We start from the raw sequence: 16,095 nt of genomic DNA on the forward strand, positions 1-16,095 counted from the left end.
AGACAAACAATTTCTGTTTCCTACCAAGATGTCCAAATTTATATTGAACTCAAATCCACAACATAATTTATAAATCATACAAAAAATAAGAATATTGGTGAATGTCACTATAGGTTGACTTTTCTTTGCACTTAAATGAGTTCAGCCTGGATTTTGATTATCCATTGAAAGGAGTAATCTCTCCAGTATTGGCTGTTGCCCAGCATTAAATCAGAGAACAGAGGTCAGTGCAGGAAAATATTTATGCATGATGCAGCCCATAGTTTTCAGCTACATTGGGTATTAATGCAGACCTCAGAAATGAGACTTGCATGGCAGAAAGCAAACATGCTGTGCATCTTGAGAAAGAGGTGTGCTCACACTTCCTATTGCAAGGACAGCAAAAGCAACGAAGTTATTGGCACAGATTTCCCCACATTGCCATAAAGATGAAACTTCACATACATAGTTTTGCTACACAAGCATATCCTCTCCACAGGAAGAGAGCAAAATAGCATGTGTGTTTGTTTTGCAGTGTATGACAGATGTTTCAAAATTATCACGTAGAAATAAACACTTGATCTGTTTTCACATATGATGGTGTGCAGTATATACCAGGTGTAGCCAATGTGGTGCTCTGCAGATAATGCTGGACTACAACACCCATCATCTCTGACCATTGGCCATGCTGGCTGGGGCTGATGAGAAATAGAGTCAAAGGCCAAAGAAGAGTATTATGTTGGCTTGCCCCGGTGTACACAGATATAAATTTCCCCACCACGGGTAGGTTCGTATTGCAAAGGGAATGTGTGGTAAGTGAGGTGGTCCTCACAGTAGAAAGATGGCTGTTACTTTTGGGTAGGATTCAATTACGTACTGGCAAATTCAGGTCGCACATTATGATTCATCGGGAGGTTTTGCACAATAAACCAACTTCTCAAAAAGATCTGATTTCTGTCATAAGGAAAGTGACGAGGGAAAAAAATCCTAGAAAGGGTTGAAGCAATGTCATCTCACTATGCTGCAAATGAATTGGGAGCGAATGGCCTGACATTCAAGCTACATAGCTGGGGTCTTTCTGGACTCTAGCTACCATATCTATGTTGTCATAAAGTTCCACTTTTGTATGGAAGGAAGCCTGGTTAGTTGCATCAAATCAATGCATTTTTTTTTTTGGAAAAGACAGCCAAGTATATATTCGCATAACTAAGTGAGGTGGCACCTCAGGCTCTCTGGACATTGACACTTTCCCCAGGCCACACTCTTTCCCAGTCCACACCGCTTATCCCCAAGCTGCACCCTCAGCAGTTTTCCTTTGTGCCTTTCCTCAAATGCCTTTTCCTGGCTGGAAGATGGGTTTGAGCTGCGATAATAGCTCTTGCACCCCTGGACAGGGGACAGAGAGATGCATGGGGGATTATGTCTAAACCTCTGACATTTCCCATGTAAAGGTAAGAGTCACACCTGCTGCTTCACTCACATTTTCCTCCTGTCCCGTCCATCACCAGTGAGCCAGTCATGCCTTTTCCCAGAAAACTCCGTACCATTTCCTCTTCACCCCATTTCCCACCCTACCCCCCAAAATACTCCCCAACAGAGATTTAAAGTCACAGAATGGATATATATATATATATATATATATATATATATATATATATATAGGCTGTTAGACCTTTAAAGTATGTTCTTCCAAGTGAGTTCCAACATGTCCTCTTAAAAATATTTCCAAATTCTCCCTCTTTTCCCAGTACAGGAAAAGACCAGATATTTGGTAGGTTAAAAAAACAGTTTATTTACAAACTCTCGAAAGGTCAGAATCATGTGCTTTTTCATACACCAATCAGAAAAGTTGCACAGGCAGTAAAACGTAGCTTAGTTACAAAGTGATAAAACTTCCAGAATCCTTACCAAGAGGTTGGTAAAAGCCATGAGGTTGAGCTGCAGTAACCAGCTCAAACCTCCTTACATGCTTAGTTCACAGGTAGACTAAGGCTAACAAAGACTTGATTGCCCATTTCCTCCCAAGGTAAGGGGAAGTGGCATAACTAAGTCTGACTGGACAATGTACTCTATGGTATTAACCCCTTCATGAATTAATCAGACTTAAGTATTTGGAGTATATGAGGCTGGTTATCCTATGTTCTCCTTAACATGAGAACTGTGGGAGATTATTGACTGGGAATTCAATATTAACAATGGACTACTTCGCAGGCAGAATCAGAGATGCAAGATGTATATTTTTGGTTTTAATAATGTTTCAGTGTTTCACTTTTAGTTGCATTTAACCTCTTAGGGAGAATGAATGAAGGGAAAGGTTTGGTTTCTGTGTGAGGTTCCTGTGGGCCTGCATTCTACAACCTTATGCTCTCTAAGCCATAGACAAGAAACCCTGTCTAGCCCTCAAAGTGGCACAAATGGCCCTCTAGAATGTTATTCTAAGTTTATCATGAGTTAGCCCCAGAGTGTAAAACCAGCTATCCTTGACGTTTCCTGGGAGAAAGGAGAAGTAAGGGAAGTGAGATAAAGGAAGGAATGTCAATAGCCCGATAAAGGCCTGGTTGCCAGGGCAACGGTGAAAGAAATGCGACATTTTAGACCAATGGCCTGGACACATTTAGGCCACTCCAAGGTGATTGCGGGCGTTAAGATACCAATATGGAGCCATGTGTGTTTTACTTCTGGTGAGGTGTAACTTTTTGAAGCATTTTGAAAATGACAATGATAAATTTATCCATGTATAACAGATACATTACCTCTTGATCTTAATGAACTTGTTCATGTGTCTGCTTTGGCTTCAAACTCTACGCAGGTCCACAGCAAGACCTCAAGGATGGCAAATACATATGGGCTCTCTGATTTGGATCTTTTGGACCTAGATCTAGACGCTAATTACGCTAATTACTACGGCACTTTCAACCCTAACAGCGTAGCAGCAAAAGCACCCTGCGGAATCGATGTTATGCCCCCTGTGTTCAAGTACCTAGTGGCATTCATCTATGGCTTCACATGCCTTCTGAGCCTGGTGGGAAACTCCCTGGTGGTTCTGGTGATTGCCTACAACAAAGGAAACCGTTCTGCCACAGATGTGTATCTTCTGAACCTCGCCATTGCTGATCTCCTCTTTGCACTCACCTTGCCTTTCTGGGCTGCAGATAGAGCGCATGAATGGATCTTTGGCACTCCGATGTGCAAAATCCTGTCACTCCTGAAGGAAGTCAACTTCTACAGTGGCATCCTCCTGCTGGCCTGTATCAGCATGGATCGCTACCTGGCAATAGTTCATGCTACTCGGGCAGTCACTCAGAAGAGGAGCTGGGTCAGATTCGTGTGTGTCGGCATCTGGCTGTTCTCCTTCCTCCTCTCCCTTCCTGTAATTATCTTCCATGAGGCTTTCTTGCCAACTGAGAAGATGAAATGGGTTTGTTATGAAAATATTGGAGGGAATCAGACATCTGACATTAGGGTGAAACTGAGAATCCTGCCACAAACGTTTGGCTTCATTCTTCCCTTGATCATCATGCTCTTCTGCTATGGTGTGACGGTACACAGACTCTACCACACCAAGAACAGTCAAAAAAAGAAGGCCATGAAAGTCATCTTGGCTGTGGTGCTGGTCTTCCTGGTCTGTTGGCTGCCCTACAATATTTCTCTGCTTGCTGATACCTTGATGAGGATGGCAGCTATTGGTGAAAGCTGCGGCCGCCACCGCAGCATTAATGCAGCCCTTTCAGGTACTGAAATCCTGGGATTTGCTCACAGCTGCATAAACCCCATCATATATGCCTTCATAGGGCAGAAGTTCCGGAACAACTTCCTCAAGATCCTGGTAACAAAAGGCCTCATCAGCAAAGAAGCCTTGACTCGATTTAGAAAGGGTTCCTCCTTCTCATCCACCTCTGGCATCACCTCTACAACTCTTTAATAGGCTGGGGGGCGGGGAGAAAAAAGAAAGGGAGGAAAGGACTGCTCAAGACAGAGTATGTCCCACCACTGTTATAGTGAAGGTCTTTGTAGGCTTCAAGAATCAGGTTCAAAGATGATACCTCTGAAATGCTAAAAAAAAACCACCAACCACTGTTTTCCCCAATATTAGTGGAGATTCAGTAGTGCTTATATAGAGTGCCTTATAAACAATGTCCAATCAATCTCCTGTTCTCTTACCACCATTCTGTCTAAAGCAGAATGCTGTGACAAAACTTTGAGTGGATGTAGTCATCAATTTAATATGTGGTTAAATAAAAATGTGATATATAGAGAGTAAGCAAACTACATTCCCTTTCTACCTTTAATTCATTGTTTTATAGATCTGTCTTTAGTATAAATCGAATATATTTATACATCTTGATAGAAATATGTTTCTGCTGTAAATTGCAGTGCTATGCTTAAAGTCAGTCATGGACCCTCTAGCAAATGCTTTATGTGCATCCTTTGGCACAAACAGTCCTTTTTCTACACTCACATTAATTAGAAAACAGATGTTTATGCTTTTTAACACTTTATGGTAACCCTTAATCTTGTAACAAAAAATAATTTGAATTCTGTTTTTTTCTTTCTGTGCAACTGTTATTTATACCATGCTAAAATTAAATATTGATTTCTGTTCTAATTTTTAAACACCTCTGAAAACATTAGTATGCTGCCAAGGTTTTGGTGGCAATATAGAAAATATCCTTCTGTAATAACTTAGTTCCTGAAGGACAGATCCTGCAGCTGAGGCTCCAATACTTTGGCCACCTCATGAGAAGAGAAGACTCCCTGGAAAAGACCCTGATGTTGGGAAAGATTGAGGGCACTAGGAGAAGGGGACGACAGAGGACGAGGTGGTTGGACAGTGTTCTCGAAGCTACCAACATGAGTCTGACCAAACTGTGGGAGGCAGTGGAAGAGAGGAGTGCCTGGCGTGCTATGGTCCATGGGGTCACGAAGAGTCAGACACGACTAAACGACTAAACAACAACAACAACAACAATAACTTAGTTGACCTCTGGTTTTAATTTTTCATATGGTTTTTATCACGTGGTTTTATGTATGATTGTTGTAAACTACCCTTTTTCTGAACAGAGGTTTATACATATATATTTTTATGAGTAAATAAATAAAAATCTGAGATAACTATGCTTCCACTTCTGCCAGATTGATATACAGTGGTACCTCTAGTTACGAACTTAATTCATTCCGGAGATCCGTTCTTAACCTGAAACTGTTCTTAACTAGAGGCGTGCTTTCGCTAATGGAGCCTCTTGCTGCTGCTGCACCACCGGCACACGATTTCAGTTCTCATCCTGGGACAAAGTTCTCAACTCGGGGTAACTCGGAGGTTAGCGGAGTTTGTAACCTGAAGCATTTGTAACCTGAGGCATTTGTAACTCGAGGTACCACTGTATATGTCAGAAAGGTAGCCCTGCACTGTGAACAATATTGTATGTTGTTATGTTTTTCTTATGAACTCTTAAAAGTCTTTTCTTTGTTGTTGTTTTCTGAACAAGCAATAATGTCTTGTGGCATCCGAAAGAATAAAAAATTGCATAATGGCATAAACGTAGGTGTGTGTGTGTGGATACAGGGAGGTCAGAAGAAATTAAATGCATACAGTACGGAACGGTACTTGCATCATTGAAAGTAATTTTTCACAAGAGCAGTCCCCAACAAATATAGGTTGTATTAGCAAGTGAGAAAAAATTATCCCCTCATTTCAGCTGGATGTAGGAACACTAAAGTTTCTATTTTAATTTCCAACCAATGACGTATTTGCACATTTGTTAGATTTCATGTGTTCGATTTGAATCACTTGCTCTCCATGTCTGTAGTTGATGCTTAATGTGTCATGCTTAATGACATCACTACGACCTGCCTCTGTGTGTCAGGGGTTGGACTGAGGAGGAATGGTGGGGGCTGCCCCCCTTCTTCTGAACCTTCCCAGGAACAGGAGGACAGTATAGATTTAGAACAGTGGTTTGCAGAAGGTCATAGTTCAGAGGCTGCAGAGGGGAGAAGCTGGGAAATATTAGGAGAGGAACAGCAGGAAGAAGAAACACCAGGGGAGAGAGAGTTGACAGACTCAGTGTCTTTGGAGAGCATTCCTGACCACCCCCCAACCTAGGACCACACAAGCATTGAGGATAGTGGAACAGAAAGCTCAGAGGCAGAAAGATCAGATTAGCCGACATAAGGGTGATGGAGAATAGGAGAGACGGAGGGGGTTGGACTTTACTCAGAGCAACGCCATTATCTTAGGGAGACTGCATTCCTTCATGTCTCTCTGTGAATTGTGGAATAAATTACTTGGTAAGAACTCCTCTTGTTTATCTGCTTCTTGGCTGCCACTGTGGGAGGGATCATATTCCCTAAAGCCTGACATTGTGGCATTACTAGGGCCCTTAGGTTTCAGATCTGGGCCCTGAAACCCCAACCTCGCACTCTGGCAGACCCTTCCCTGTCTCTCATGCAGGGTTTTTTATGTTTCATCCATCGCCTTCTTGTGGGTGCTCTCATTTAACCCATAGTAGAGGACCTCAAAAAACAAAACAGAAGCAAAAGTAAAGTGGATAGAACACAGGAAGTAAAGCTCATGAAAAATAAAAGGAGAAAGAGCAACGAGAAGTAAATAAATTGGACTTCTGATTCTCCGTCTGTTAATTATGTATATAAACATTATTCAAAATATTCAGCATTCAGAATAGTATCCAGCTGTAATCCTGCTTGTCAATCTGCTAGGCAGTATTCTTCCAACCTTCAACCCCAGGTATCTCATTCATTTCCCTTTCCACACAAAATGTCCAAAAGGGGCTCCTCAATTGTTATTATTGCGAAAAGTCAAGACTAGTCTTCCTCCAGTCCAGTATAATGACTTTATCTCCAAGAAATTCCAACATCCATTATTAGAATAATAATCCATAATTAATACAGAGTAATAATCCATGGTTATATACAGCTTTATTTCCAATGGATGCAGGTGCCATAGCTTTCCGCCTGTAACTTTTTGTAGCAGAATTCTGCAGTTCTTTTGTTTCACTTTTGTTGCACTATAGCATAAGAGTGCCCCTCCAGATGGCAATAATGCAGTAATTTTGGGAAAGTGTCACAGACCAACTAATAAAGTGGAATGATGCGTGGACAGTCTGGTATAAAACCACTACTATTGCACTGTTGTTGTGTCACTGACAGGCTGAAGAATATGCCTATGAGAAAACACCAGTTAGGGTGTGTGTGTATGTGTGTGCCAATAATCTAACCTCTGTGTAAGCTTTGTGCAAGCAAGTCTGAATAAATGAATAGCTCATTGGCATGAGCCCTAAGTCACTATAATTTGTTTTTACATTTAGAGAGTGAAGTTGAGAGATAAAGGCAGTGATGGAACGCAAGTCTCCAAGCTTTACATCAATCTGTGTTTCTCCTGCACAGCCCTGGTTCTCAGATGTGGATCTCACAAGTCCTGTTGTGTAGCACCAAGAATTTGCACTACATGGTTGCAGTAGGATTTTGTGGATAGGCACTTAGCCATAATTTGATGGGAGGTTGGTAAACATGATTTATGTAGGGTTTACTCCTTATCCCTTTCTTCTCCCAAAATTCCCCCCCAAGGTTTAGGAACAGGGTTTTCTTTCTCCTAGGTGAGCTACCTACCCAGGTTGACAAGCCCTATCTGCCCCTCACTTCCCTCTACAGCATGTGCAGAAACTGCCTTTTTGACCAATGAACCCACTTTTGGTCTCATTCGCTCAATCCACCAAAGCCTATCTTCGCATACAGGGGAAGTTTGCACTGCGAACTAGTATCTTGTTGCGGTAATCAAAGTGAAGGAACTGAGCAAGCCACCTACTAGTATACTTCTCATAGTTGGAGCTGTTTCCTGTTATAGTCATCCACAGACCATTCCTCACCCCCCTCTTAGGTAATGTAACAAAGGGTTTGATGTGCTCTGTGGAGGGAAGTTTTGCAAAGGCCAGTTCCTCCTAGAAAACCCGAACTTTCAGCACCTCATGTTGGTGTCCTCAAGACGATTCCCTAAAGCAAGCAGGTAAGTGGGTGACTCTGCCTAACTTTGCATAGGACTAAGGTTGAGGATGAGAATGATGATAAGGACAATACATTAATATATTGGGAACAAAGCATCGATAGGCAAAACCTGGTATTCCAGAGTGCTGAAGTTCTAGATAAATGTCTAACAAGCTAGATGATAAAAGTTAAGTTGCTGTAGCATTTTGATGGTGAGATCCTCACTGTTCATCATGATTCACCTTGTATTGCAATGCCAGTTGGCAGACTCGGACCTTACTAAATATTTTTGTGCAGAATATTAAACCATACATCTCTAAAACCCTTTTTCCATGTGATATTATAGCACTTCATAATTTATAATTGAACTGAGAGCATACTCCCAACCTTAAATAATAATTGGAAACAAAACACAAACTCGGATGTCTAATACTGTGTGCTACTGTGATGTTTAAATATTAAAGTTGTGTTATAATTGTTGTAGCCCATCCTGGGACTTCGGGATGAAATGCAGGCAAAATAATAATAGTAGTAGTAGTACTGGTAATAATAATAATAATAATAATAATAATAATAATAATAATAATAATAATAGATAACTTTGAATACAAAGTGATGCACCTGATACTGAATTGCAGCCATCTCTGATGTGGCGTAGATGGTTACAAGCAGATCACATATTTGGAACTAATACAGAATGACTTCTGAGGTGGAACAGCTATCTAGAGAAGGATCCTGCAAGTGATGATGAGCTATAGACAGTACCATCGTTTTCAACAATTGTAACAACTATTTACTACAGCTGTTGCTGCTACCCCTCATAAGCCAAAAAGACAGGTTCCTGGCCTCAGAGAGCTTACAGCATAAATTTTGACTGGGAAAACCAGAGAAAGGTGAAGGGGAAAAGATGCTGCTCTTATATTTTTGAAGGGAGCAGCTAATAGTTCAGGCCACGCACACTCTCTCTCACACTCACACTCACACATCCCGAAAGTAAAGCTGCCTCCACAGGAGAGCACCTGTTTATACAGGAAATCATTGTCAGGTATTCAACAGCAGCTGCACCTCTGCATGAGTCCCCTTATGCATTTTCTAGGACTTTGTGATTACACAGACTGGCATTGCAATGTTCCACGCAATTTTTCCCGACTCTTTGCATCAGGGATGCAGACCAAACTGTCATGTAGTGCCTGGCTATGTAGCAATTATGGGGTATTCCACTGGACCAGCGAGCAAAAGGGAGTTTACAGTGTAGTGTCAGCTCCGAGAAGCATTTAATCGCAACAGGAGGCTATCTCAGTGGCAGCTTCTGAGCCAAATCATTTCTGTTCACTCCCATGTTACAGCAGCATTTTAGAAACAGAATGTCCAGATCCACATCGAACTCGTCACCAGGCTAATTTTACAAATCATATGAAAGATAAGAATATCAGGAAATGTCACCATAGGTTGGGGTCTTTTTTTGCAAATAAATGAGTCAATCTGGATTTTGAATATATACTGAAAGGAGCCCTGTCTCCAGTGTTGGCTGTTTCCTAGCCTTAAAGCAGAGAACAAAGGTCTGTGTAGGAAAATCTTTATGTATTGGGTATTAATGCAGACCTCAGGAATGAGACTTGCATGGCAGACCTTCTAAAGCAAACATGCTGAGCATCTTGGGAAAGAGGTGTGCTCACATTTCCTATTGCAAGAACAGCAAAAGCAACCAAGTTATTGGCACAGATTTCCCCACATTGCCGTAAAGGCAAAACTTCACACATGTAGTTTTGCTACACAGACATATCCTCTCCACAGGAAGAGAGCAAAATAGCATGTGTGTATGTTTTACAGTGGTTATGACAGAGGTTATCACATAAAAATAAACATTTGATCTGTTTTCACATATGATGATGCACAGTATATGCCAGATGTAGCCAATGTGGTGCTCTGCAGATAATGCTGGACTACAATGCCCATCATCCCTGACCAGTGGGAAATGAGGAATGGAGCAAATGGGAGAGGAAGTTCAAGATAAATGGAGAGCACCATGCTGCCTGCCTCTGGTGTACACAGACATCAAATTCTTCACCACATCTAGTTTAGCCTCATAAAAGGAAAATATTGTGCATTAGTGGCTCCAGTGCTATTTTGCTAGAAAAAGATGTTCCAGAACTCACCATGAGCGCCTCCCTTCTTCTCTTATAATGACGCCCACCTGAAAGGTGCCGGAAAAGAGTTCCGCCAGGTTCTAGCTGAAAAAAGCCCTGTTTGGTCCTCAGAATAGACAATAGACTATTCTGCTATTTTAGGGAGAGACTCAATCATGTACTGGCAAATTCATGTTGGGCAATTTTTGACTTTTTGTTACAGTATAAGGAAAATGACTGTGGAAAGCACCCATAAAGCTTTGGAAGCAATGAAGCTTTGAATGCTCAGTAAACAGGTCATCTGGAAGCACCCAATATTTTCCAAATAATCCCCCGTTGCAGAAATTCCCATACGTTATTTTATTTTTTGGCTGCTTTAGTACCTATGTGAGCCCTTTGTGTGTGCAGGAATCACAGATATCCGTGATCGATTACACATTTTAAAAAATAAGCACAATAAACACTAACAGAAATGAAAAGAAGGCGTATAACTAAAACTAGAAAAAACTTTAAAGATTTTGGAAAAGGATTTGTTCTTGGGAACAAAATATGCTTTTAATAATTATATTATGTCTCTGCTGCTGCAATCTATGGCCTCCGTGGAATGATAGAAATCCCAGTCTTTGTTTTTATTAGGAAAAATAGGAGAAATGGCCATGCATTCAACCTGCATAGTTGGAATCTGTCTGGAATTGACCTATCATATATATGTTGTCAGAAAGTTCTTGTGTGGAAAGAAGCCTGGTTGGTTTTATCAAATTAATTTCACACACCAGTGATGGGGAACCTCCTCTTGCGAGAGTCAGCTGGTTCCCCCAAGAGCTCAGGACCAAAAATGGAGCATCCTGATTTTGAACAGTGAGATATTGAAGGGTATGGATAGAAAAAAGTAGATCTTTTTCCTCAGTGATCTCTCCTTGAATCAGTCTGAAGACAATTCCACTCCTGCCCCAAAGCAAACTCTTGTCACTTGTGGCAGAGTTTTCTGCACGTGGCACAGTATAATATGGATTCCAAGGGCTACTCCATTTAGCAACAGGTTTTGCATGGTAGCAGGAGATGGAATTGTTAGATGAGTGCCAGGTTCCTTTTAGCTCTACTGTTTGGTTCTTGTGTAACATCGACTGATATGCAGGATTGAAGATGCAGCAATTTTAACTTCTTTGTTAAAATGCTCAAGCACTTTGAGAATGGTTAAACTTCGATTGGGTCCATGTATAACAGATATAGAACCCCTTGATCTTAATGAACTTGTTCTTGTATCTCTACACAGATCCAGAGCAAGACCTCAATGATGGCAAACTCAGTTCTGATATCTGATCTGGATTTTTCGTACCAATATCCATATGATAATTACAGTGAATACTCCGGCACCTTTGACCTTAACGATATAGGAGCAGCAGCAGCACCTTGTGGAATTAATGTTACACCAGATTTTTTCAAGTACCTAGTGGCATTCATCTATGGCATCACATTCCTTCTGAGCCTGGTGGGAAACTCCCTGGTGGTTCTGGTGATTGCCTACAACAAAGGAAACCGTTCTGCCACAGATGTGTATCTTCTGAACCTCGCCATTGCTGATCTCCTCTTTGCACTTAGTTTGCCATTCTGGGCTGTAGAAAGAGTGCATGAATGGGTCTTTGGCACTCCCATGTGCAAAATTCTGTCGCTTCTGAAGGAAGTCAACTTCTACAGTGGCATCCTCCTGCTGGCCTGTATCAGCATGGATCGCTACCTGGCAATAGTTTATGCTACTCGGGCAGTCACTCAGAAGAGGAGCTGGGTCAAATTTATCTGTGTTGGCACCTGGCTGTTCTCCTTCCTCTTCTCCCTTCCTGGGATTATCTTCCGTGTGGCTTACCTACCACCTTATTTCTTCAAGTGTGTTTGTTATGAAAATATTGAAGGGAATCAGACATCCGAAATTAGGGTGAAACTGAGAATCCTGCCACAAACGTTTGGCTTCTTTCTTCCCTTGATCATCATGCTCTTCTGCTATGGTGTGACAGTATACAGACTCTACCAGACTAATAACAGTCAAAGAAAGAAGGCCATGAAAGTCATCTTGGCTGTGGTGCTGGTCTTCCTAGTCTGTTGGCTGCCCTACAATATCTCTCTGCTTCTTGATACGTTAATGAGGTCTGGAGCTATTGGTGAAACCTGTGACCTTCGCAACAGCATTGATGCAGCCCTTTCAGGTACTGAAATCCTGGGATTTTCTCACAGCTGCATAAACCCCATCATATATGCCTTCATAGGGCAGAAGTTCCGGAACAACTTCCTGAAGATCCTGGTAACGAAAGGCCTCATCAGCAAAGAAGCCTTGACTCGGTTTAGAAGGGGTTCCTCCTTCTCATCCACCTCTGGCATCACTTCTACAACTCTGTAATAGCTATGTTTGTAAGGAGGTCTTAGTAGGCTTCAAGAGTCAGACTAAGGTGATACTACTGAGATGCTTTTAAAAAAACCCTGTATACCTTCAGGTATAGGGTGGTGTAGAAATAATAAAATAAAATAAAATAAAAATAATCTGCCAGTATTAGCTTAGATTTGGCAATGATTATTGATGACAATCCCTGCATGCTTGTCACAAAAGCAAATACCGTATATTCCGGCGTATAAGATGACTGGGTGTATAAGATGACCCCCCAACTTTTCCAGTTAAAATATAGAGTCTGGGATATACTCGCCGTATAAGAAATACGACCCAGTGTATAAGACGACCCCCGACTTTTGAGATGATTTACTGTACCTAGGTTAAAAAGTAGTCTTATACGCAGGAATATACAGTACATCTATTTTCCTCCCAGAAAGTTTTTGTGATTCAAATAATCTGAACATTTGCACATCAGGTATTGTACACCCAGAAACATGTATAATGTTCTTAAATATAATTCTGTGCATTAAAACCAAGATGGCTGCCGGTTTATGTCCAGTGCAGATAATATACAGTTCTTTGATAAATGGTAGCCAAACAATATCCTGTTCTTCCATAGCCATTCTGTCTAAAGTAGAATCCTATGACGAAATTCTGGGTGGATTTATATGCTTAACAAAAAATAAGATATATGGAGAGAAAAGAAACTGAATTCTAAATCTATCTCGAATTCATTTTTAATCATTCTTTTGTAAATCTTTCTTTTCTTTACTTTAAAATGAATTTGTTAATACATCTTGATAGAAATATGATTTTGCTGTAAATTTGCCTGTGGAGCTATGAGTCAATGCAATGGAGAGAGGGTGGTAATAAGGAATAATGCACAATGGCCTTTAGGGAAAAGGCCTGTCTCCATAACTTTGACCTGAGGTCTCATATTTCCCTAATTGTTAGGGTATGTTCCCATTACTGCTTAGTCCAAATCCAGTGTGTCCACTGCTAGTTTTTGAAGCTGCATTCACACGTTATTTACAATTAATATTAATCCTGTAGTTTCTTGACATACTGCTGTTTGCTGCAGTTCTCTCAAAACATTTGCTGTGTTTTAAGCTGCTAATGCGAACATACCATGAATTAAGGAATAGGATGCATTGATCTGATTGCCATAATTCACTTGTGTCAAGGTAGGTTCATTGTGCACTGTTTCCGCACACATCCAGAGCCAGTGTCAGGGACTGGGCAGAGAAGGAGGAGTGGTGGAGACCCCCTCCCCATCCTGACCCTTCCAGGGAGGAGGAAGACTGTATAGATCAGGCATCCCCAAACTATGGCCCTCCGGATGTTTTGGTCCACAACTCCCATGATCCCTAGCTAACAGGACCAGTGGTCAGGGATGATGGGAATTGTAGTCCAAAACATCTGGAGGGCCGAAGTTTGGGGATGCCTGGTATAGATTCACAACAGTGGTTTGCAAGAGGTCACAGCTCAGAGGCAGATGAGGAGAAAAGTTGGGAAATAATAGGAGAGGAGGAGCAGGTAGAGCCAGAGCAGCAGCTGGCTGACACCTTGTCACTAGAAAGCATCCCAGAACCTGGTGAGCCTTAAAAGTAGGAGAGCAAAGAGCTCGAAGACAGAGGACACTTAGTGGCCCCCATAGAGGAGATGATGATGATGATGACAAATGGAGATTCACTCGGGACAACGCCATTATCCAAGAGGCTGGATTCTGTAGCCTCTCTCTGTAAAGTTTGAAATAAAAAAGGACTGTAAGAAACCTTTCCTTGTCTTTCTAATTTCCTGGGCAACCAGCCGAGAGCTGCTGACAGCACCCTGACAGCCAGAAATGGAGAACTGATGGTCTAGTGTGAGCTTTAAACAGTCTACATGGCTGTTGATGGATGATATCTCAGGGATAAAGTTTCGGCCCTTTGCAAATGTTGTAGCTAGCTGTATGAAATAAGGTCTGGCTGATGTTATGTAGATATGTATTCCTACAAATTCTAAACAGGTGACATGTTACCTTCCCTTATTATATAAGATGTTGGCCCAATAAAGAATCCTGTTTTAACTATTCCATCTCTCTTATATTTTCTACATGGACAGCACCTAGTGAAGTTGTCATTAAAACACTAACAACAAAAGACTTTTACAAGATTATACACTGATACCTTAAGTTGCATGTTTTCTAGTTGGTCACTCATTTAGAATACTTAATACCTATGCCCATTTTTGGGCATGGGTTTGGTTGTCTCTCAAGATTTCATCACTAAACCAAGTACTACAAGGGTTCCTGAGGTAGGGGCAGCAGACTTCATCACCATTTGAATACTGGGTGCCATTTTGAATCAAGATGGTGGACTGAAACATGGATTCAGGATGCCAGAGCAGCTGTTACCCAACTGGTTTTTGAGAAAAGCCCCCACATCCTCCTCACCTACTGTAAACAGCTGACATCACCCTCACCCATCACAGCTGAGAGATGCATCCTGGGAGGGTGATGCTACATTTCAGATCTCCTCAACAGGCACTTCACCTATTTTTTTGATGTGATGGTTCCAAACTCTCAGATTACACTATCCATTTAAAAATCACAATATTTTTTGTTTCTAAAAATTCCCAGGTAGCATCAGGCACTTCCCAATTGTGTGTGTGTGTGTGTGTGTGTTTGTGTGTGTATGTGTGCACATCTGTGTATGTATATGTGTGTTTGTGTGTGTATACTACACAAGAACACATCAATTGAAGCTTCCAGGCACATGAACATCCAATGGATAATACACATTTGTGCATGTAACATATGACATTCTGTGTATGGGCTTCCCACTATTTTGTCCATGGAATTGCTTTCCATACAAGTAACACATTTAACTTAGTGGGACTTACCACCATGATGGAACAGTGTAGGAGTGTTTAGAAAACCTCATGTGCTTCTGTAGGAAAGTGCTTGCTGTGAAGCACTTAAGTGTAATAATCAAATTTCCTAGAGAGCAGTTTTACGATTAATGAGTGTAGTTATAAGAATAGTAGGAATGGAGTTGTACATGTGAAACTTAAGTTGATAGATAGGTGAGTGATGGGTCTTTGAATCATTCTCAAAGAAATGATTTGGTCAGGTGTAGCTGTCTAGAAGGTCCTAGTCTTCACAAGCTGTGCACACTGAAGTTAAATGTTAATTTATTTCTCCGTACTGCATTAGAAAGAAGAGAGTGTGATGAGCAGATTAGATGTCTTTTAACTTTAGAAGTCAGTCAGTCTTTGGATGGAGATATTTTAGATATGGGGAATGTGTCTACAGACCTCCCCAGAAACAGATTTTTTAAAAGTCAATGTTCAGATGGACATGATGTCCAATGACTTTATTTTGCAACAAATCATGTTGCTATATTGACTGGAATCTTTTGACGCAACAAAAACCACAAATTTCCTTTCATGCACAAGTGTACAGCTGTTCTAGAATCCAATAAAATAATGAACTAGTGCATATTCAATGTAATCAATGTGTATATTCAGTAGGATCATGTCTGCATTTTCAATGCTGGACCTATAAGCAAAGCAGGAGCTGGCCAGTCTCTAAAATTCGGGACAAATTAGAGGCTTTGGACAAAACACAATATTTTT

At 41.2% G+C, this 16,095-nt stretch overlaps 2 protein-coding genes across 2 annotated transcripts; both read left to right on the top strand.

Moving 5' to 3' along the window:
* Positions 1 to 2,800: 2,800 nt before the first annotated feature.
* On the top strand, positions 2,801 to 4,284 carry LOC118091574 (C-X-C chemokine receptor type 1-like). Its single transcript, XM_035128706.2, has one exon. The coding sequence runs from the start codon at positions 2,810 to 2,812 to the stop codon at positions 3,899 to 3,901; it is 1,092 nt and encodes a 363-aa protein (XP_034984597.2). The 5' UTR covers positions 2,801 to 2,809; the 3' UTR covers positions 3,902 to 4,284.
* Positions 4,285 to 7,910: 3,626 nt separating this feature from the next.
* LOC118091650 (C-X-C chemokine receptor type 1-like) lies at positions 7,911 to 14,475 on the top strand. Its single transcript, XM_035128816.2, has 2 exons — positions 7,911 to 7,996; positions 11,374 to 14,475. The coding sequence occupies exon 2, from the start codon at positions 11,392 to 11,394 to the stop codon at positions 12,487 to 12,489; it is 1,098 nt and encodes a 365-aa protein (XP_034984707.1). The 5' UTR covers positions 7,911 to 7,996; positions 11,374 to 11,391; the 3' UTR covers positions 12,490 to 14,475.
* Positions 14,476 to 16,095: the final 1,620 nt, after the last annotated feature.

The sequence above is a fragment of the Zootoca vivipara genome, chromosome 1 (genome assembly GCF_963506605.1).
Source record: "Zootoca vivipara chromosome 1, rZooViv1.1, whole genome shotgun sequence".
Classification (NCBI taxonomy): Eukaryota; Metazoa; Chordata; class Lepidosauria; order Squamata; family Lacertidae; genus Zootoca; species Zootoca vivipara.

Excerpts from the sequence above, each read along its gene's own strand:
- LOC118091650 (XM_035128816.2), top strand. The coding sequence starts at position 11,392 with ATGATGGCAAACTCAGTTCTGATATCTGATCTGGATTTTTCGTACCAA.
- LOC118091574 (XM_035128706.2), top strand. The coding sequence starts at position 2,810 with ATGGCAAATACATATGGGCTCTCTGATTTGGATCTTTTGGACCTAGAT.